The 23,830-nt window shown below is 38.8% G+C and overlaps 2 protein-coding genes across 7 annotated transcripts in view; one reads left to right on the forward strand and one right to left on the reverse strand.

The window, feature by feature from the left end:
• Esf1 (ESF1 nucleolar pre-rRNA processing protein) overlaps window positions 1-19,961 on the reverse strand; it is a 54,286-nt gene extending 34,325 nt beyond the window's left edge. The window contains exons 1-8 of the mRNA XM_006983678.4: window positions 19,839-19,961; window positions 17,119-17,799; window positions 12,920-13,272; window positions 8,975-9,088; window positions 8,137-8,237; window positions 7,331-7,483; window positions 6,269-6,383; window positions 3,831-3,978 (exon numbers count right to left, since the gene is read on the reverse strand). Of these exons, the coding sequence (XP_006983740.1) occupies window positions 3,831-3,978; window positions 6,269-6,383; window positions 7,331-7,483; window positions 8,137-8,237; window positions 8,975-9,088; window positions 12,920-13,272; window positions 17,119-17,758 (1,624 nt within the window). The 5' untranslated portion in view covers window positions 17,759-17,799; window positions 19,839-19,961. The remainder of the gene's footprint in view (window positions 1-3,830; window positions 3,979-6,268; window positions 6,384-7,330; window positions 7,484-8,136; window positions 8,238-8,974; window positions 9,089-12,919; window positions 13,273-17,118; window positions 17,800-19,838) is intronic.
• An 85-nt stretch (window positions 19,962-20,046) lies between these two features.
• The window catches only part of Ndufaf5 (NADH:ubiquinone oxidoreductase complex assembly factor 5), a 28,546-nt gene continuing 24,762 nt past the window's right edge, over window positions 20,047-23,830 (forward strand). For 4 of the 6 annotated variants that reach the window (XR_013050799.1, XR_013050798.1, XR_013050797.1 and 1 more), the window contains exons 1-2: window positions 20,047-20,319; window positions 22,700-22,740. Coding sequence is in view for 2 of the 6 variants with exons in the window: in XM_076570729.1 (XP_076426844.1) it covers window positions 20,098-20,319; window positions 22,700-22,740 (263 nt within the window). In the remaining 4 variants the exon portion in view is untranslated. The remainder of the gene's footprint in view (window positions 20,320-22,699; window positions 22,741-23,830) is intronic. The other 2 variants (XM_006983679.4, XM_076570730.1) reach the window with 2 other exon arrangements.

Below are 23,830 nucleotides of genomic sequence, written 5' to 3' on the forward strand. Positions count from 1 at the left end.
AGCGCACAGACATACAGGTGAAACACCCATATAAGTAAAATAAAATAATTCCAGGATGAGTGCAATGGCTCAGAGAAGAAAGATGCCTGCTGCCAAGCCTGCTGACATGATTTTGATCCCCAGGACTCATACTGTAGGAAGAAACAACTGATTTTTACAAGTTGTCCTCTGATTTCTACATGCAACACATACACACACACACACACACACACACACACACACACACACACACACACACAAAACAATAAAATTTAGTTCCATTTTCCAAAGCCATTTGAAAAACATGGACCTAGTGTTCCCCAATGGGCATGGAATATTATTTTCCTCTGTATTTTAGAACTATAGCAAAGGAAAACTATCGAGAATTATCAGAAAAGCACATAATATCCACATAAGCAAATAAATTTACCTTTCCCATACTTATGGTAGACGAAGACAAAATTCATTCTTCTTATTTACAGGGGAAAGATACAAAAGGTCTATGAGAAGGCTATGCCATGTACACTAAGAAATAAAACATTCAAATTCATGAGGAAGATTAACAAGTACCAGTCACTGAGACCTTAAAATGTAAAGTCTTTCATAACCAATATGCACCACTGTAAATTACATACGTTCTTTATTAAGCTTTCATTACATTTATTTATTGGGTGAATGCATGTGCCATGAGAACTTTGAGGAGTTGGTTCTTTTCTACTATGTGGGTGGGTTCTAGGGATCAAACTCAGACCATTGGGCTTGGCAACACCTACTGAACCATCTCACTAGCTGGAAAACTATACATTTTCAAAGAGGATGAAACACTCCAGCAATTACATGATTTTATCAATATATAATGTATACAAATAAACAGAAGCTATTAAATACTATTTTCCTTCTCTTACATTAATACTGCAAAATAGCATTTTATGGCAAACTTAAAAGCACTACTTTTAGTGACATAAAAACAAACAACAGACCATTCAGAAACTAAGAAAGTCAAGGCTTAATAACCTTATGTTAAAATTATAAAAGTATTTATTATTTCATATGCCACTAGGTTATAGAAATACTACATCATGTAAAAGGAAAACACTAAGGAAAAATTTAAACTATAAATAAAGATGTTCTTTCTGGCTGATTTAAAATACTTATATCTATGTTTAACTTTTCTGGTTTCTCATTTTCTGTCAGCACTGAACTTGTATTTTTTAATGCTTGGCAATTCTGTTAGATAAGAATAACACAGATGTAATGGCAAATACTATCATTCAAAGCTTAAGGGCTACAGCTAGCGTAGCTCAGTTGAATCCCTTGAACCACCAAAACAAACAAATACATGGAAAAATCTCAGACTGCACTGATAATACTTTACTGGGCTGAGGCTCAGTTGGTGGAGTGTCTGTTATGAAAGTATAAAGGCCTGAGTTTGAGTCCCCAGAACTTAAGTAAAAGCTAGGCAAGTCTCCAACCCCAGCACTTGAGGAATGGAGACAAACGGATTTGAAGTTCAGTGGTTAGCCAGCTTAGCCAATTTGTCAGCTCCATGTTCACTCAGAGAGGAAAAGACCCTGTGTTTAAAAATAAACAAAGATACAAGATGGTGACCTCTGGTCTCCACAGCACATATGCATACACACACACACACACACACACACACACACACACACACACACACACACACACACACAAACACGACTCACAAGAAATCACCAAATAACTAAATGGAAAAAAACTGGTACTGTATTTTATAACATTAGTTATTTCTAAGCAAATAGCATGATCAATTTAACAAACACACAATCATTTCAGTCATCAAAATTTTTTAAACAAAGATAGACCTGATAATTATTGCTTAGTTGGATACCATCTATCTCTATCTTTCTACCTACCTACCTACATATCTACAGGATTTCTTTGTGTAACAGCTCAGACTGTCCTGGAACTTGCTTTGTAGACCAGGCTGGCATTGAACTCATAGAGCTCCAGCTGTCTCTGCCTCCTGAGTGCTGGGATTAAAGGCATACACCACCATCGCCCAGCTGGATATGTTATTTTTAAAGTCTTTCTATAAGTTTCAAAGGGATTACAAAATGAAATTGAAGTCTGAAAGGACTGACAAGTTAATGAAGAATTATCATGTCAAAATCAAGAATAGAGAATGGAATACCACAAGGATGATCCCAAGTGTTTTATATTATTTCTAAGCACTTCCTAGTTCCTGATCCACAGCTGTGAACTCAATTGGAAGACTATTAAGAATCAAAAGGACACAAGTGAAAATCCACAAGAGGAGGAAGTTCAACTAGTCCCCTGGAATTAAGCAGAGATCCAGAGGGAGTACCAGACAAATATCAAACTACCAAAAAGTGCATTGATGATGTGACAAATAGGCACACAGGACTGCTAGAAGTGAAGTTGATAACAACCAAGATAAAGAATTCAGTGGGTTGGTATATTAGTAGAATGAACACTGCTGAAAAGACACTTTCAAACTAGAAAATGTGTAAACAAAAGGAAATATCCAGAATGAAGTACAGGGGGAAATGATAAAAATGTAAGAGAATGTATTGGGGATTTAGCTCAGTGGTAGAGTGCTTGCCTAGTACACACAAAGCCCTAAATCAAAAACATCTAAAGAGAAGATACAGTGGAAAGATTTAATGCATACTTAAATAGAGTTCTAGAAGAACAGGAGAAAAATCAAGTGACTGAGAACATCAATACTGAAAAAAGATACCACTGTGAATTAAATGGACCCAAAAAAATCCCAAGCTCAATACATATATAAAAAAATCCACTCTTAGAATAAAGAAAATCTCCAGATAACTTTCATAAACACCAATCAAGTCAGAAGTCAATGGGGTGTTATTATCAGTGTGGATACAGGGAAGTCTTTGGAAATCCAATTTTAGAATCCTTTGCAAGCAAAAGCAAAATTTTCTGGTCTTTTCATACAAACCAAATATCAGGAGAGTTTTGACAGTAGCTGGTTCTTAGTGAAAGGATTTCTTAAATAAATACTTAAAGTTGAAGGAAAGAGATTTAGAAAGAAAGAGCAATGGAAGCCAGGGAAATGTAAAACAAGGAAGGGCAGTACAAGACAGTGTTACACAATAAAGTACAAAAGTTATTTAGGATTACTATAGTGGGGTTGGGGATGTATCTCAGTTAGTTGAGTCCTTGCCTAGCATTTACAATAACCTGAGTTCAGTCCCTAGCACTGCAAAAACTGGATGTGATGGCCCATGCTTATAATCTAATCACAGACCTTGGGAGGCAGAGGCAGGTGGATCTCTGTGATCTGTGACTTCAAGATAAGCCTAGTCTACATAGAAAGATTGTCTCAAAACTAATTAAGGTGTGTGGGGAGAAACAGTATTTTACATGTTTACAAGTCTAACAGGCTAGGCATTTTTACTAAGCCAGAGTTTAAATAAATTTTGTGGCTATAGAAAATTAGCCTAGTAAAGTATTTAGGATTTTAAAAAATTTTTATTTATCTTAACTATTTGTGGTGTGTGTGTGTGTGTGTGTGTGTGTGTGTGTGTGTGTGCAGGAAGGTGGACATGACTATGCCAAAGCACGCATGTGATGGTCAGAGGACAACTTTTGGTGAGTCAGTTCTCTTTCTATCTTGGGTTCCAGGGATCAAAGTCAAGTCATTAGGTTTGTACAGCAAGTGCTTTCATCCAATGAGCATCTTGCCAATCCTTCAAACATGTATCTATGCATATACATGCATATAATTCTATGTATATAAGTATGCTATGCAGTCAGTTTGGGGATCTTTTTAAGTTTTGCCCAAGACACAGCTCCATTAACCACCCAATAAAAGGATTAGCAAGTACCTTGCAGTGCTTCTTCCTCTTCCTCCTCATCCTCACTGGAGGAAGCTAAGTAGGCCTGGAAGTCCATGTCCAAAAGCTCCTCCTTTTTAAACTTTCTGTTAAGTGTTGTGATTCTTTCATGATCAGTCTCATCCCAAGTAATCTCCACCTTGAACCAAAGAATGAAAATTAAACACCACACAAAAGCCCAAAGGTAAACTCATACTTACTGAAGTACACTGTTAACTTAGATGTTTAGTATTAAGCTAAAAAGCATACTAGGCATGGTGGTGCATACTTTTAATCCCAGAGGTATTTGAAAGCAGAGGTAGATCTCTGTGAGTATGAGGCCCGCATGGTCTACATGACAGTTCCTGGCCAGCCAAAGCTACATAGTGAGACCCCCCCTACCTCTCTCCCCTACCAAAAGTTACAATGCACATAAAAAGTTCAGACATGGACACATTTAAAAAAAAAAAAAAAAAAGAATGGCAGGAATAAATAAATGGTATCCTATTTGTGGACAGAGAATCATGTATGTCCACTTTTACTTTCCCCCTAATTCTCAGCTACATGAATGATAGTCCATTACCTAATATATTATGAAACAGATTAACTATGATAGAAAAAAAAGAAATATGTTAGAAAAAGTTAATACTATTATAAACCAGTGAGAACATGATTTTCTTCTAGAGAACTAAAATGACAGTTGAGCCATAGACTACATGAAATCTATTAATAAGCAACATAATCTCAAAAGGTGCCATTTTCCTAAAAAGATTGAGTCACTGATGACAAAGGCTTTCATGATCATAAGTACAGCACAGCTGTACAGCAAGTACGTTCATTGATAACATGACTGAGGGAGACTGGCTCCTATCCTATATTCTCAACCTTCCTAATGCTGTGACCCTGTAACACAGTTCCTCGTGTTGTGGTGACCACAACCATAAAATTATTCTCACTGCTACTTCGTAACTGTAATGTTGCTACTGTTTCGAACTGTAATGTAAATATCTGTGTTTTCCAATGGTCCTAGGGAAACTGGTAAAAGAGTTGTTCAAAGGAGTTGCAAACCACTGCTTTATCCAGTACCTTGTGAAAGGTTCCTTCTGAAAGGGTTTTATGTTTACAGCACAATGAGTTCAAGGCCTTGCCTTTTCTGTTCAGTCCAATTTCTCCACATTAAGATAACAAGCTAAGTACTAATTAACCACGAGATCCTTAAAATATCCTAGACGGTCTAGCCCGTCACAGGACTGGCTACTCGGAAAACTGTCTGTGTGTTGATAATGACCAAATGGCTGCTGTAAGGAAAACAGGTATTGGTGATACAGATCAGGATGCAGAATCTCCAGATGAGCTGGCTACACATGCTGCCTACTGTAAGTGCTTAAGTGTTGAAAATAACATGATGTGGCTCTATCTTTTAGAATTCACTTACTCTGGGGTCTTACTATCCTTTGTAACTAATCAATACCAGAATACCCTCTCACAGCACAGCAGGAAGCAGATATCTGACACCAGCTTTCTTGGACAAGCACAATAGTCTATCACACAGTTTGCTGTAGGCAGAGATTTAGGGTGAAAGAGAAGCCATTAGGTATGTAACAAACTACTGTAACACACAGAAATGTGGCTACTTGTTATTAATATGAAAACTAGTAGTAATGAATTATTCTACTTCGGTTGTTTACAAAACTTTTAAAATCACATCTGCTGAAAAATGTGCTCCTATTTCAAATGGTCAACAATTCTGTGTAGCTGTCATTTGAAGTAAAGCTATGTCCTTCCTATTCCCTAGGATCTTAATAACTGACACACTACCTATTAAAAAAATCTAAGATAAAACGCTGGACTTCCATATGTGCTAGATAAATGTTCTACCACTGAAATACATCCTTGGGTACAAAGAATCTAGTTCAAAGTATATGGGTAAAATAATAGAGGGAAACAAACAAACAACATAAAACATTAGCAGACTGACTCAGGCTTAAAGACAAAAAGACACTATGAAAAATATGTTCAAACATTATAGTATCCTATGCACAAACATTCAGAATACCATCTAATTGTAAAGTTGCTAAAAGCAAGAGTCTAGGTATACATTTAATTTTTTTTCTTTTTTTAAATATAGGGTCTCATGTATCTAAGGCTGACTCTTGAGTTCCTGGTACCCCTGCTCAACTTCCCACGTGCTGGGACTACAGGCATGTGTCACCATGCTTGGCTCATCTACACATTTTTAAGAGTTAAGAAATACCATTGAGGAGCTGGAGAAATGGCTTAGCAGTTAAGTGCACTGGCTGCTCTTCCAGAGGACCTGGGTTAAATTCCCAGCACCCACATGGCAGCTCACAACTGTCTGTAACTCCCAGTTCCAGGGGATCTGACACCCCCAAACAGAATATATATAGGCAAAACATCAGTGTACATCAAATAAATAAACAAATAAATACCGTCGATGTTCCCATTGCAGCAGATGTGAAATACTTTGGTTTATATGCTGTTAGATCAACTTCTAAGGCCACGTCCTTGGGCTCATCATCAAAAGTAATATCATCTGGTATAAACCTTAAAAAAAAAAAAAGCAGTTAATACCAGCATCTAGATTTTCTAATTAGTTATAGTTTATATACTATACAAAAATTTCTATAGAAAACAAATGTAAAAATTTCTAAAAGGCCAGAAACAATCTTGGCACATCTCTGAAATTTGTAAACTATAAATCTAAAATTTCATTAAGTTTGAGAGAATTCTATATAGACTTTGCATTAGGAACTAGTTAATATAAACTAGCTTCCAAAGACCCAATGCAATAACACAGTCATTGACTCACTTTAAGTTCAAAGATCAAACAGAATTAATACTGGGTAAGTGGTCTCAATACATAGCACATAATCGTGAAAAGTCATTGAAAATAAAGAAAAATTTAAGGCTGATTAAGAATAATCTTAGCCAAAAATTTCATTTTACAAATAACTATTCCTTACAGGTAAATCAGCCATGGTGACTGACAATTTTTAGGTATCAGGCTAGGGAATGTGGGATGAAAAGTAGAGGTAAATATCTGATTATTATAACCATGTTTTTATAATTTACATAGGAGATTATTTCCACATACATATAAAATGCATCTACTATATATTGTATCAAGAATTATTGGGAGAGGTGGTGGAGAGATGGCTCAGCAGTTAAAAACACCTGCTGGCTCATGCAGAGGATCTAGGTTTGAATTCTAGCACCCACCTGGCGGCTCACAACCATGTGCAACTCCAATTCTAGGGGTCTCATGCACATGAAGTAAAAATAAATAAATTAAAAAAAATCTTAAAAATGTTTTTTGAAAGAATTATTATTTCAAGGACATAAATAATAAAATGGTTTTTAAATTACTTTTTCTTCAATTATTATTAGCTTTTTCTTGTTCATTTTCTAGAATGTAAGTGAGTACTGCGCATTCAAATATTACTGCATTATGATCTTGTAGGATTCAGTGGTTAAGACATGAACTGAATTACCTTAGGTCTATGAAAGAACAACTGCTTTCAAATTCCAGGCCATCACAATCTTCATAAATCTTACTTGCAGTTTCTGGAGAATCACATTCCACTACTGCATAATAGTATTTCAATCGTTTAAACTGATAGTCTCTTAGCTTCTCTCTAGAGGACCTAATGGGGAAAAACTAAATCCAACATATGTACACAAGAACAAAGAAATCTCTCCATTACAAGGTCAGAAAACAACTTTTTCAAAAGTTGGTTTCCTCTTTCTACCATGTGGGTTCTGGGGATTGAATTCTGATCCCTAGGTTGTCAGACTAGAGGGTAAGCACCTTTACCCATAGCTATCTCACTGGCCAGCATCTGAACTTTAAAAGTTTAATTTCACTTAACTATCCTCTGTTCCTCTGCCACTTTCGTTACCATCCAGTTAACCACCGTTTTTATTAAGTGCACATGCAGCTCCACCTAGTGGTTTACAACTTCCTAAGTTGTTTTCTGTAACATAAAACCATGTTTTATTCCTTTATTTTCCTATTTAATACTCAAAAATATAATATGAAGATAAAAACAACACTAATTCATAGCAATGAAGATAATTATGAACTGCTTTTTTTTTTTTCAAATACTGCAATCATTATTTCCAAGCATACACACAAAATGCTGGCATAATGCGCCACCAACTATAGTCAGTTATCAAGCTGTCTGAATCCTATCTGTTAGTATTAAGTGCAAACTTCAGTCCTATTAAGGTAATAGAATTCCGAGTGAAGTACGTGACTTTACTAGGATTAGTTTTATATTCTAGAGTGACTCAGTACCAGTCTTTCTCGGGGGCATCCTCAGGAATACTCAGTAACTCTACTGGTCCTTGAACTTGCTCTTCCTTCATCCTCTCCTTTCCAAACTCCGAAGGATATATCTGAACACAAAAAATAAGACTGACATAATCCATACATTCTTTCTTATAGAATTTGAAGACCTGTCAAAACTAAGATGTCAAGAGTCAGCACTAGGCTCAAAAACTACAACTCATTTCAAACTCACTGCAGGAAAGCAAAACTCATTTCTAACTACATGAAGATAAAGCATACTGAAGAGTTTTCTCTAGGTAATAATTTTGGCCAGAGTATAACAGATAGGGTGGGGACAAAACCAAAGCACCATGATCAACAACCCGCACTCCATCTCCAGAACCCATGTCAGAGGAAATAATCTACCTTTGAAAGGGGTTCTCTAACTTCATACACACATGCGTGCATACACACACACACACACACCCACACCCACACCCACACCCACACCCACACAAAGATTTGTCCCAGCACTCGGGAGGCAGAGCCAGGCGAATCTCTGTGAGTTAGAGGCCAGCCTGGACTACCAAGTGAGCTCCAGGAAAGGCGCAAAGCTACGCAGAGAAACCCTGTCTCGAAAAACCAAAAAAAAAAAAAAAAAAAAAAACCAAAAAAAAAAAAAAGATTTGCTTTTCCCTTCTTACTACCTGTTAATTAAGTTTCATACTCAAATGTATTGGACAATTTCCAGATCAATAAAATATTTTTTCGAAGAGGAAAATGAAGTCAGTTTAATTAGAAACAAAGTCAGATTTAAGTTATAACACCTAGAAATACTTACTTTAAATAAAATCAATTTTCTCACCTTTACAGAAAATACAACTCCGCCTTTGGGCTTAAATGAATTGAACAAAGCCAGCAAATCTTTTGCCTTTAATCTATCCCAGTCCATGTTGCAAACTGCTAGTCGGTGTGTAATCTGAGAAAGTTAAAGTATTATTAATTATTATAGAATCTGTTTTTGTTTTTTTTTTTTTTTTTTTGAGACAGGGTCTCACTATGTAATCTAGGCCTGTCCTGGAATTTACTATACAGTCCAGCCTGGCCTTGAACTCACAGAGATCTACCTGCTTCTGCCTCCCAAGTGCTGGGATCTGTATCATTTTCAATGGTTGAAAAAAGAAAGATAAACAATGTAGTATAGTCTTTCTCCAGTTCTGAAATCATCTGTGTTATTTAACTGATTTAACATGCAGAGGGAGCGTCATGTGGGGCAAACAATAGGAAAACCACAAGCGATAAGCACTATCTCTAAATTGGTTTTTGGAGTTCTTGAACCAGGGTGTGATCACAAACTGATGTTTTAACCACAACAGTTTTAAAGATAGTTTATCACCAGTTCAGAGTGAGGAAATGGGTTACTCCAGAGCATTTCTTTTTTTTTTTTTTTTTTGGTTTTTCGAGACAGGGTTTCTCTGTGTAGCTTTGCGCCTTTCCTGGAACTCACTTGGTAGCCCAGGCTGGCCTCGAACTCACAGAGATCCACCTGGCTCTGCCTCCCGAGTGCTGGGATTAAAGGCGTGCGCCACCACTGCCCGGCCAGAGCATTTCTTATGGTGCAATAAGAACATAAATACAAACTCCTAGCAAAAACAAATCTAAAGCTGCTTTTATGTATTTTAAATGACTTATGTAGAAATTCTTCCTGAACAGGACGGCACACATACCTGAGATCCCAGCACTCCAGAGGGAGGCAGAAGAAGCAGGACCACAGTAGGCTCAAGGCCAGCCAAGTATTCACAGAAAGGTTCTGTATCAAAAGGCCTTTGACAAAGATCAACATAAATTCATGATACAATTCCTAAAGAAATCAGGAATAGGAGGAACACTTCTTGACATAAAAAGTCTATAGATGACAAATGTATATCCAACATTATACTAAACAGGGAAAATTGAAAAGCATGTCTTCTAAAATCAGGAAGGAGATAATGGTGTCCAATTTCTCTACTCTGATTCAAAATAGTACTTAAGCCAGAGGTTGTCAACCTGTGTGCCGCTACCCCTTGGGCAATCCTCGATTTCCAAAAATATTTACATTACAATATTTACATTAAATTATAACAGTAGCAAAATTACAGTTAAGAAGTAGCAGTGATAATAATTTTATGGTTGGGGTCACCACAAGAGGAACTGAATTAAAGGGTCACAGCATTAGGAGAGTTGAGAACCACTGACTTAAGGGATACATACAGGAAAAGAAGTCAAACATCCCTATTTTCAACATAATCACATACTTGAAGGTTTCTAAAGGCTCTACATGGACATTCCTGGACCTTCCACTCTATCTCCTAGAATGTTCTCCAAGACTTGGAGGGTGTGTGTGTGTGAGATAAATGTCCCCTTTATACCTGAGCAATCAAGTCACTTATTCTTTGTAACTGCTGCTGCTCCTTGTAAAAAGGAGCTTCTCTGACTAAGCTGACAGCAGCACTCATTTCTGGGAATAAACTTAGTAACTTGGAGACAATTCAGCAGGCACATCATGTCCACTTAGCAAAGCTGTAGCTTTCTCCTTAGGGCCTATGACCCAACAGGAAGTAGACTAGTGGGCGTGGGGAGAGGATGAGAGTGGATAATCATAGGAATGAATGATCAAAATACATTAATACATGTATGAACATGTATGTCATAATGAACCCATTATTATGTATAATTAACATATGCTCACTAAACACATTAAAAAACAAAGACAAAAACAAAACAGAAACCTACTCAGGTGACTAGAATGATGGCTCAGTTCATATTGTTTTCTGAACAAGCAGGAGACCTGAGTTCAGATCCCAGAACCCAAATTAAAATTTGAAAGTTGAATATGCCTATAACCCAGTATGTGGGAGGCAGGGACAGGAGTATCCCTCAGGCTGCTAAGCAGTCAGTTTAGCTGAATTAGTGAGCTCTGTCTTCAGTGAGACCTGACTTCCAAATAAGGGAGAGCTGGAAAGGGTGGCACACACCTTTAATCCCAGTACTTGGGAGACAGAGGCAGGTGGGTCTCTGTAAGTTCAAGGCTAGCTTGGTCTGCACAGTGAGTTCCAGGACAGCCAGGGATGTTAAACCCAGTCTCAAAAAACCAAAAACCAAAAACTAATTAAAAAACAAAAACAAAAACAAAAAACAAACAAAAAAGAAAACCCACCCCAAACCAAACCAATTCAACCAAATAAGGTGGGGAACAATTGAGGACACCTGATGTCTGCCTATGCAGCCCCCAACACCACAAACGCAAATAAAAAAGGAAAAAATAAAAATGAAATTATGACCTTTGCAGAAAAAAGGATGGTATTAGAAACTGTGTTAAATGAGATATACCAGCCTCAGAAAACATATACTTCATGTTTTCTTTTTTGCTAGGTTTTTACTTTTTGATACGCGCGCGCGCGCATGTGTGTGTGTGTGTGTGTGTGTGTGTTTTACATACAGAAGCTGGAGGTTGACACTATTGTGTCTTCTTTGATCACTCTGTATGTTGTTGTTGTTGTTATTACTATTATTATTAAAGAAGACAGGGTCTGACTATGTAGTTCGAGCTGTCCTGGAACTTACTATACAGATCAGGCTGGCCTCAAACTCAGGAGATTTACCTGCCTCTGCCTCCAAAATCCTGGGATTAAATTGTGCCACTTACACCTGGCTCCACGTTATTTATTTTAAAGACAGGGTCTCTTACCAAATCTGAAGCTCACTGGTTGGTTAGACTGGCTGGCCATTAGCCTTTAGGATCCTACTATTTTTGTGTCACTGAAACTTAGGTCCTTATAAACAAGCACTTTATGGATGGAACCATCTCCCTAGCCTGCTAAATCCAGATTTAAATTTGTGTGTATATACATCATGAAACTAGAAAAGGTCCATGACAGTGGAGGAAGAGTTGGGGAAAAGATAATGAAGGAATACATGTGCAGAAGGGGGAACTATTTGGGGTGAGGCAATGGATGAATAAGAGCAGGGCAGAAAGGATGGAGAGGGCAGAATGGAAGGAAGATGAGCAGGAACCAAGTATATTGGCATAAATGTATGAAAATGCCACAGCAAGGTACATTACTTTACATGCTATCTTTAAAAATTAAAAACAGCATTTTACAAAAGAAACACTCTCAAAAAACAACAACAACAAAAAGGGATAAAAGGAAAAGAACTTCTTTCCCATTTTATCTGCTTGGACACACATCTAATCTACACACACTAGCTCCATTTCAAGGTGTTTATTCTTTCTAGTGTTGGAATCGAACTTAAGAGGCTTGTACATGCTGGGTAAGTGCTGTACCACTGAGTTTATCTCCAGTCCTTAACTCTTAATCATCATTAATTCTGCCAGGGTCTGATGATGTGGCTCACTGGCAGATATCTTACCTGGCAGATAGGAGGCCCTGAGTTTAATCAAAAACAAACAAGTCCCACAAATATTTTTACCAGTGAAGCTTCACTCAATTTATTTTTAATGCTTTCTTTTGTTTACTTTTCTTTTCTGAGATAGGGTTTTACTGAGCGGGTTTATAATCCAAGTTAGCTTAGAACTCACTATGTATTCCAGGCTGACCTTAAACTTACTGCAATTTTCCTGCTTCCTCAGTGGTGCTACTATAGGTGTGCGCCACCAAGCCCTGCTTTATTTAGCCTACACATGCTAGCCAAGAATTCCATCACTGAATTAGCTGTTCAGTTCTTTCCTAGTTAATTCAATAATATCAACCCTATCACCCATAAAAGCTAACTGTTCTGTTATTCATAAATAATTTACTGAAAATGTTACCTCATCAGCCCGAGGAGCATCTTTATCTAATTCTCTCCAAGCATGTTCAAAACCAGGTTCTTCTGGAAATAAATCTTCAAAATCATCTTCATCTTCAGAACTAGTTTCTATATTTCCTTTACCCCTTGCAAGATCAGGACCACTGTCACTTTCATCATCATCCTCACTATCCTCATCTTCCTCTTCTTCGTCTTCATTTTCATCATCATCAGCTGAAGTTCTATCATCACTTGTGACTTCACCTTCAGATTCCTCATCACTTCCTATTTCACTATCACTGTCTGAATCTTCCTCCAGGGCATCTTTGTCCAGCATTTTACCATCATTGTCTCTTGCCATTCTGATTGGAAGCACTTCAGCATATTGGGGGAGGGAGAAAGGAGACATACATTCTGAATTATATTAAATCCAAATTATTGACATTAGATCCAGTATAACATTTACAAAACAGAGAAAAGGAACATAAGCTCAGTAAAACTCATGCTATAGCAAGTTATTTAAGTGAAATCATAACATTTATAAGATGATGTAAGTGTGTTTATATACTCATTTAGTATTCATGGAATACCTGCTTTGTGGTGTATTTAATATACAACCACTGGCAAAAAAAAAGGTGTCAATTTATTTCCAGTTGAATAAGTGACAAGTATTAAACAAGCAAATCACACATAAAATGAAACTACTCTACAAGCATTAAAGCTTCCAAGAACTACTCAACAGCTAACTAAAGGGTGAAGAGAAATTAAGTAATCAAAGTGAGAAAGATGATGAAGGAAATTTGTTCCAAGCAGTAAGAAAAGCATCTGTAAAGAATTGTCAATTACAAAATAGCAGCACTCATGTGTGGTCTGTAGCTAGCAAGGAGTCAAGTAACAAACAGGTCTAAGGAGTTAACACGGAAGCATGATAAAGGGGATGGGTGATGGATGATGTTCTGTATGGTGCGAATATGTATTGTTCTGCTTGGTTGATAAATAAAGCTGTTTGGCCAATGGTGAGGCAGAATAAGGTTAGGCAGGACACTAACTAGAGAGAGGAAGGAGAAAGAGCTGGGAGATGCTGCTAGCCACCCACAGGAGAAGCAAGATGTAAAGTACTGGTAAGCCACAAGCCATATGGCAAGGTATAGATTTATAGAAATGAGTTAATTTAAGATATAAGAGCTAGCTAGCAAGAAGCTTGCCATGGCCATAGTTTAAAAACAATATGCCGGGCGGTGGTGGCGCACGCCTTTAATCCCAGCACTCGGGAGGCAGAGCCAGGCGGATCTCTGTGAGTTCGAGGCCAGCCTGGGCTACCAAGTGAGTTCCAGGAAAGGCGCAAAAGCTACACAGAGAAACCCTGTCTCGAAAAACCAAAAAAAAAAAAAAAAAAACAAAAACAATATAAGCCTCTGTGTGTTTATTTGGGTCTGAGCGGGTGCAGGACCGGGTGGGACACAGAAAAACTTTCAGCTACAGATGGGCTTTGCCACTGCTCCATTTCCAATAGGACACACTACTAGATTGGCACACCGAGATATCATCTGAATTACACTGCAGAAAACTGGAGGGGTAGAGTGGGTATGAATAATAAAAATCGAGGGACAGTATAGAACTCTACACAAGACATGAAGGCAATATAAAGCTGATGGCAGTAGAAATGTAGCAAAGTGAAAAAAGCTTTGGTAAAACCAGATAGTATAGTGACAGGGGTATTTGACATGGGGAACAACAGTTTTAGAAGTGTCAATGAGGCCTGCCTTCCTAGCTTACAGACACAGCCAGCTAGCTGGCTAGACAGGTAAACATGGTACACTGGAAAGTAACTAATTTGAGGAAGAGACTTTACTTTAGTTAAGTTCTGGATATTTGAATTAAAGTGTCTTCAAGGTTAATAGAGTGCTTGCTTAGCATGTCCAAAGCACTAGGTTTGATCTCTAGAACCACAAAACAAAGTGCCTTTGAGTCATGTAACAGAAAACATCAATAAAGCTGTTTACTGTAAGAGATATGCTCAGTAAAGTGTGAGCTGGAGATAAAATTTATAACTCATTCATACATAACTGACAAAAGAAGTTGCATTATGAATGAGATCACCAAATAGAAATAATAAATAAAAACTTTCTGCTAACTCTGACATTTTATAACTGCTAGTTAACCACACACCAAGATGTTTTGTTTAAATAGGATTTCATTTTTCTTTCACAGCTCTGAAAGAGCTCATCTTCTACTTCTAACAGCAATCACCTCTGCATGTGTCTAATGCACTATGTTTAAGCTGGTATTCCTGTTTCAGCTTACTCCAGAGGCTCTAAGTTTGGAGAATGCAAGGTAAATTTTAAAAATTAAGATGAAGAGTGAAATTTGTTTTTATTTTAATACTATTTTTTATAATATTTATTCATTAATCCACTACTTATTGCCTACAATGTGTAAAACATTGAACTAGCGAAGGCAAGAGGGAATTTATAAGCTCTATGCCCTTGATGGGTTCATAAACAAAGAGTAATTATTGATTAATGAATCTGAGTTAATGTACCATATTGAGGCATTAAAACTTGTCTACAGGGGAGCTGGAGGATGGCTCAGTGGTAGAAGATCTGGGTTTGGTTCCCTGCATCCACACGGTGGTTCCTAACCACCTGTAACTCCAGTTCCAGGGATCTAATGCCCTCTTCTTTGATCTCCACAGTACATACATATACATACAAACAGCTTTAAAAAAATTTTGTTTGCATGGCTGTGCACGATGTGCTTGTGCATGGTGGGTGGGGAGGATGCAGACATGTCATGTGCTCAGGTCAGCACAATTTTGTGGAGTTAGTTCTCTACTTCCTCCTTTCCATGGATACTGAGGATCAAACTCGGGCTGCAAGGCTTGAGCAGCAAGCACCTTTACTTGTTGAGCCACTCGCCTGTTCAATTTAAAACAGGATCTCATGTAGCCCACACTGGCCTCAAGAGCACTATGTAGCTGTGGATGACCTAGAACTCCTGATCCTTGTGACTTATCTTCCAACTGCTGGGATTACAGACATTTATTAGCATGCCAGGATACAGGGAGGTATTTATAGTAAGAAGACTTTACAGATACTATTTGGATTAAAACTACAAACCTCTTTAATACTCTACTGTCTAAAAGAATGGGACCACTGATCTACATACATCCAATCCTAAATCTGCTCAAAAAGTATTTTGGTTCTCAAACTTAGTCCCAATCACGCCCACCCCAAAATCCCAATAGAAATAATGGATTCCTTAGGAATTTTTCTCTGATTATATTTTGATTAACAACTTTTGAATTTTTTCCATCTCACTTACAAACCTTCTGTTATAGTATTTTGTGTTACAGGTTTGACTTTTCTACTTTAGGTCTATGCTGTCTAATATGGTAGCTAACAGTCTAAAGAGACAATTTAGCGCTTGAAAAATGGCTCTTTCAATTTGAGATTAATGCTAAAATATAAAAGTATAAATTTGTTATCATTAATTACATAGAAATGAAATTTGGATTTACTGGATTTAAATAAATAAAATTATTTCAAGTGCTTATTTTTCCTATTTAATGCCACTACTAGGAAATACATCACTATGTATTTCTAGTGGACAGTGCCATTAGACCAGGGTCATCATACAGAGTTTAGCAGGTTGTTATCTGCCAAAAGGGAAAAAAGAGCTAAGATTAATCTAGTCTCAATTCATCAAGTCATGTACTCTGCAGATGCCATGCTTCCTCAAGGGAAATCAACATGTTGTTTCACTCAAAGTTGCCATCCTCTCACCAAACTATGAATCCCAGAGCACGTTGTGTCTATGTGGTCAGAGGACATGCAATTTTCTAATTTGCAAAAGACATCATATAAGCTAGCAATAATCCTAAAGGAGGGGGTCCATGCCTTATAGTAGTTGTCACTCAGTAGCTGAACAGACTAAATGAACGACTATCCAACTCTACTTACCTTCTTCAAACATCTCTTCCTATATAACAACATATAGCAGCTCTCAGCATTGCTCACTAGAAACCAAAATCATTTACCCAAGCTTTCATGTTTGTCTTCTGGTACCAAAACTAGAAGAAATCATTGCATATTGTTTCTTTCATAGCATATAATAAACATTTGACCATTCTCATCATACTACAAAAATAATTATTGTGTACTTCTTAAGGAGATATCAATAAAATAGTGTAATACAGAAGAATCAGCACTCCCAACCAACCTGATTGCTTTTCTCTTTTTGCCTTAGAACCAGTGATTGTTGGAGATTTCACAATTTCAGAGGTACTAGAATCTTTGGTCCTTTGTTTTCCTTTAGGCAAAGAGTCTGCACTGTGGTTAGTGATGCTCCCTTTCTTTTTTGTATTTTGCAGAAATTCTTCACTATCCTTCTTGGGACTTATTTCTGAATCTATCTTCTGTGATTTACACAAGCTTTTCATTTTCTGAATTTTTTCAGAATTATCTAAGTCATTTTTATTTATAGGATCCTTTTGATCAATTTTTTTGGTTTCTTTCTTTTTCTCCTCAATCAGCATTTTTGACTTTGCTTCTTTTTTGGTCTGTTTTTGTTTCTGCTTTACTTTTTTTTGGTTCAGTACTTTGCTTTCTTCATCAGAGAGATCAGAATCAGAGTCTGAAAGCTCATAGAAGCGTTTCAAGTCTTCCGTAGTGCTGTGGGTGATAGGGCGCCCTCTTTTATCAACAGCATAATTCAATTTAAATTTTTTGTCATGAAACATGGCTCGAAACCTCTTGTCAATTTTGACTTTTCGGTCCTTTTCTGGCATTTCCCAAAATCTGGGATCCTTTGAAACCCGCCTAAACCGCTGGTCATTCATTATTTCTTGTTTGGATGACATTTTTAAAGTCTTACTGAAGAAATATCCAGAAAAACCAAACACTGAAAAATAAAATATATATTACAATGATGAATGGTTAATAATACAACTAAAATATAAAAAAACAAAACCACATTTGTTCACTGTGTATGCACACACACACATACATACACACACACACACACACACACACACACACACACACTTAAACACTAAATTTACATAAAATTAAGGAACTTAAACTTAATTTCAGAAAACCAACCTATTCTGGACATTAAAAAAAACATAGTAAAATATAATCCTTACATTACAGATCACTTGAAACAAATATAAGACAAAGCAAAGAGAATCCTAGGGCTTTGTGGAGGGCAATGTTTAGTAGCTGAATGCCCTCATAATTTCTGTATTTCTAGATTGTATTTGTTATCAATTAAACAGTTACTAAGGTGGAGTCACACACATGTAAAATCAGGATTCTAAAGGCAGACATGATTATCATGAGTTTGAGGCCAGACCTTACACAGTTACACAGGGAACTGGTGGTCAGCCTGGGATACATAGCAAGACTGTTTCAAGAAACCAAAGATTGATGGTTGCGATAAGGCTCAGTCAGTGAAGTGCTTGCTGCACAAATAAGATATGGATTTGATCCCCTAGAACACACATAAAAACCCTGCATGCCTGTAATCCCAGTGCTGGGTGGCTGGGGTAACCAGAGGTAGGAAGATCCCTGGTCATCCAACTCAGATTACTTTAAGAGCTTCAGGTTCCAATGAGAGATTCTATCTCAAAAAATAAGGTGGAGAGCAAGCACTCTCCCAAACATGAGCACACAGTGCATGTGGCCTGATGTGAGCAACTGCATATGCAACACACATGCAACACGCACACACGCACGCACATAGAGAAAGAGAAATAAAATATTCTTAAATCTCAGTTAGTCTCATTTGTTTTTCATACTTTGTTCCATTCTCATTGTTAATCTTTATATTTTCAACAGCTCTTAGTTCTACAAAGTTGTCTCATAACTAATGGGGGGGAAGGGGAGGATCAAACTAGATTTACCTCAGGGTTCCTTCTGTAAATCCTTCCATCTATTAAGAACCAAATTAAGAGTCTCACACTGCTGGGTGGTGGAGGTGCACACCTTTAATCCTAGCACTCAGGAGGCAGAGGCAGGAGGATCTCTGAGTTTGAGGCCAGCCTGGTCTACAAAGCGAGTTCCAGGACAGCTAGGACTGTTACACAGAGAAACTCTGTCTCGAAAAATTCAAGGAAAATAAAAATGTCTCGCACTACAGTTAACAAATGTTACCTTCTTTTTCTTAAATTTTTTCATGTGTATGGGTGTTATCCCTGTATGTATGTCTGAGTACCAGTTCTGTGATTGCTGCCCACGGAGGCCTGGTGAGTTCTGATACCCTGGAACTGGTTTTATGGACTGTCCACCATCACGTGGTTGCTGGAAATTGAATCCTGGTCCTCTAGAAGAGCAGCCAGTGTTCTTAACCTTCGAGCCATCTCACCAGTTCCAAATGTCATTTTCTTATAACGTTTTATTCTCGAAGTGACTAAGGTCTAGAAAGGCTGATCCGCTATAAACATATGAAAACGCACAGATGTTTGTACAAATGCATACTGTTCCCTTGTGAACAGTCTCTGCCCCAATACTGGGATTACAGGTGTGCTCCGCCATCACACAGGGCAGGGCTGCTTTACTTCAAAATCCTTTACATTCTAACGAGAGAAACATAAAACTTCACGGCTGCGCTGGTAAATTTCAGAGGTACTACAGCACTTAATCTTTGAATAGCTTTACGATATAGATATCACGGCATCCAACAACCAGAGGTAGTGCTTGTAAACGCTGGAAATTGAAGCCCTCGACAAACGTCGGATGTTCAGAGGAGCGAAGGCAACTCGACCTCACTACAAACGCTTCCCCTCATCCCTACCGGGAGCTCCAGGCCAGCTGGTTCCGGAACCACCTTCCCATCTCACAAACTTTCGGGGAAAGTTACTCGGCCGAGGTCTCTCGGAGAGCAGCCCTGAAGAGAACAATGAGGCCAGAAAGGGACCAAACAAGAGGCGCACTACTCACAGATCCCAAGGAGATCCCGTCGGAGACCCACGCAGCTCCTCGGTTCTCTCTTCGGATCCCGGTCTGAGTTCACATGGAGCGCACACCCACAATCCTTCGCGCGACACTCCGCCGTGACGGCACGCGAACTGGGCCAAACTACTTCAGCCCTGTCTTTCCCGCTTGCAATAATTGTGTATCATTGTGCTAGCCGTAGTCCCCCCGCCCCGGTGCATGCGCACAAGAGAAAATATGCCCTGCTGTGGCGCCGCTCCTGGAGATGCTGCGGCCGGTCGTGCTTTGGCGCCTAAGCCCGAGGCTTGGGGGCCCGGCGGTCTCTGCCGGGAGCTGTGGTCGCAGGGAGGTAGCGTCCGGTGTCCCTCCTTCGGGCAGCACCTCGCCCAGAGCCCTAAACATCTTCGACAGGGAATTGAAGAGGAAGCAGAAAAACTGGGCAGCCCGGCAGCCTGAGCCTAGGAAATTTGACTACCTGAAGGAGGAGGTGAGACTGCGGGACCGCGGCGCTTGGAGGCGCGCAGCCCGGCAGGGCGGACCGACCCACCCGGCCGTGTGACCTTGAGAAGAAGCCTCACCTTTGTGGGCCTTCCTATGCTGAAAGGACGAGGCTCGGCTAGCGTGCATGACAATCACTCATTCGCTTAGCAAGTACGGCCTGAGTTCCAGGGCAAAGCAATCCTCCCGCTCCCCGCCTCACCCCCCTCACCCCCCGCCTTTGCAGGATAGCATTAAGGAGAGGGCGCGAGACAGGCATAGACAGGGATGTAATTTCAGCCAAAGTAAGGAGAAGAAAAAGTGAAATGGTGGAATTGGTGACTAGGATGGTCAAGAACGGCTGCTATGGCGAAAAGTGTGAGAAATTAGTCGAGCTGAGATGGGAGATAGTTCGAGTATCCTAGGAAAAAGAAGAGATAAGTACAGAACTCCTGACAGCCTGAGAGGACCTATAGGGGCCCTTCCATAAGTACCTCTTTCTGTTCAAGAAAAGCACCTGGATTACAGCCTACTGGAGCCTTGTGAATGTGCAGAACTAGAATATTTTCAGTAAAGCATATGAAAGTCGTTTTTGAAGTAAGTAAAAGGTATTGCCATTTAGAATGACGTACAAAGTGGGCTGTGCAGGGCAAAGACTTCGATGTAGCTCTTGCCCATCACCCTCTCAAAATGAAAACAGCTATGTTCTGAGCTTTCAAATAGTAATCACAGCCCCGGAATGTTTATTAAAGACTGAGTGGAATCATGCCAGATGTCACTAGCCTAGTGAAGGGTGGGTGGCACTTACCATTCGACTTCTTTTATAGTGTGCTGGGGAGCTGGTCATCTATACTTTTCCAGACTTGGTGCTTACTAATTTGCAAAAGTTACTAAAAAAAAAAAAAAAAAAAAAAAAAAGCTGTTAATGTAGATTGGCTGAGTATGGTGACACATGTCTGTGATCCTGGCATTCAGGAGGCTGAAGGTGGGGGATTAGAGGGTTGTTTTGAGTTCAAAGCCAGCCTGGGTACCCTTTCTCAGATAGAACAAAACAAAAGCGTGGTTAATTCATTTAGCAGTTACACAAAGTTTGTACTAAGTTTTTATTAAGTGATCAGTTATATACTGATTTATAATCCTTAGCCAAGTGAATAATTTTGTATTTTAATGTATCTCATGCTAATGTATCAGTTGTATTTGTCTGAGTTGGGGTTTCTATTGCTGTGATAAAACACTATGATCAAAAGTAACTTGAAGAAGAAAGGGTTTATCTTACAACTTCCAAGTTACACTTCAGTTCTGAGGGAAGTCAGGCCAGGAACTGGAGGCAGGAACTAGAAAAAGCCCTAGAGAAATGCTGCTTACTGGCCTGCTCCTCATGGCTTGTTCAGCCTGCTTTCTTGTATCATCCAGGACCACTTGCCCTAGGGGTAGCACCACTCATAAAGAGCTGGATCTTCCTACATCCATCATTAATCAAGAAAATGCCCTACAGACTGGCCTACAGGCTAATCTTTTTTTTTTTTTTTTTTTGGTTTTTCGAGACAGGGTTTCTCTGTGTAGCTTTGCGCCTTTCCTGGAACTCACTTGGTAGCCCAGGCTGGCCTCGAACTCACAGAGATCCGCCTGGCTCTGCCTCCCGAGTGCTGGGATTAAAGGCGTGCGCCACCACCGCCCGGCAGGCTAATCTTATGGAGACATTTTCTTAATTAAGATGCCCTCTTCTATGCTGGGCAATGGTAGCTCACACCTTTAGTCCTAGCACTCAGGAGGCAGAGGCAGGAGGATCTCTGAGTTTGAGACCATCCTGGTCTACAAAGCGAGTTCCAGGACAGTCAGGGATGTTACACAGAGAAACCCTGTCTTGAAAAACCAAAAACTAAACCTAGTTTTTAAGATTATTTAGAGCAGGTTTTGGTCTTGTTTGTTTTGGGGCAAGATCTCACTGTAGGCCTGGCTGTCCTGGAATTCACTGTGTAATATATACCAGTCTGGCCTTGAACTCACAGAGATCACCTGCTTCAGCCTCCCTGTGTTTATGTTGTTTTTGAGACAAGGGTCTTTATAATATAGACTAGGCTGGAACTAGTATATGTTCCAGACAGGACTATATACATAAGCTGCCACACCCAGCAGATGGTTTAATTTTGGTTTTATTAAATTGGCTCTAAAGTAATTTACTTCAGTTTGTTTCCAGGGATATTTTATTATGTTTTATATTATTTTATCCATATCCAGTATTTATAAAGAAAGTTGCTGTGGGAAAATAGAAAATTGGATGCAAAGTACTTACCATTTTGAACGTAAACTGAATCTTAGGAAAAAAGAATGTTACTCCTCTGTTAAACCTACTCCGTGTATTTAACCCATTGACTCTTGAAATCTTTCAGGTTGGAAGTCGGATTGCAGACCGTGTGTATGACATAGCCAGGTAGGAGTTGATATTACAGTGAGATGCTGTCACTTTCTTTTTCTCCCTCTCCCCCCTCTCCTTGTCTTTCTGTCTCTTAGTCTCTGTCTCTGTCTCTCTTTCCCAAAACAGAGTCTTGCTCTAACTCCTAGGCCTTGCCTCTAACTGAGCTTGGGCAGTCCTCCTTTCTTAGTCTCTTGAGCATCTGGGAATCTAGACATGTTCCACCAGTCCTGGAAGACAACAGAATCTGCTGTTGAATGCAGACTTGAAATTAAACGATGAGAGCTTGATATGTGGAATAGTTGAATCTGAGAAATTTATTACCAGGATTGGTGATTGAAATCACTCTAAACATCATCTTTCTTTTTAGATTTTTGAGATAGGGTCTCACTATGTAGCCCAGGCTGACTTCCAGCTCATGGCACTCCTCCGGCTTCAGATTCCTAGGTGCTGAGATTATAAGCTTGCACAGCCACACCTGGCTGTTCTTTTTCTGGGAAAGCAAATAGTATGGATGTAAAACTTTTGCCTTTCTTTAAGCCTGAATGACTGATCTACTTGGTTTAGTCCAAATTTTTTAATAGACAGATTGCTCAAAATATGGAACAAAAAAAATCAACTACATGTGAAATTTTAAGATTTATTAAATCTAAGTTTAGGTTTTACTGAAATAAACAATAGAATCTTTTGCCATTTGAGTGAAGGAGAAAGTGTACCTAGATTTGTTTCCTGGTTCATATAGGTGAGGCTTTGCCCATTTTATCTTACATATTGCTAATGGTGGTACAGATTTTATGACAATTTTGTGGGGAATGACTTGAGAAAGAGCACTTTCATTGAGTAGTATAAAAATCTTGATGGATCTGTTGCTGTATGCTTTGGGCGTAATGAAAGCTTTATTGATTCAGACTTGTCACCATGTAGTGGAATTACAGCCAAAGAATGGCTTTATAGTAGACCTGCTCTCTGGCATTAGCAAATCACTCCTTTTTGTTGGCTTTTCTTTAAGTGACATTCATTGAATTATACGAACATGGGATAAATTTATCATCATTATCTCATAAAAGCAGGGAGAGTTTTGTAAACTCTCAGAATCTCCAGCTATATT

This window comes from Peromyscus maniculatus, chromosome 4 (genome assembly GCF_049852395.1).
Source record: "Peromyscus maniculatus bairdii isolate BWxNUB_F1_BW_parent chromosome 4, HU_Pman_BW_mat_3.1, whole genome shotgun sequence".
Lineage (NCBI taxonomy): Eukaryota > Metazoa > Chordata > Mammalia > Rodentia > Cricetidae > Peromyscus > Peromyscus maniculatus.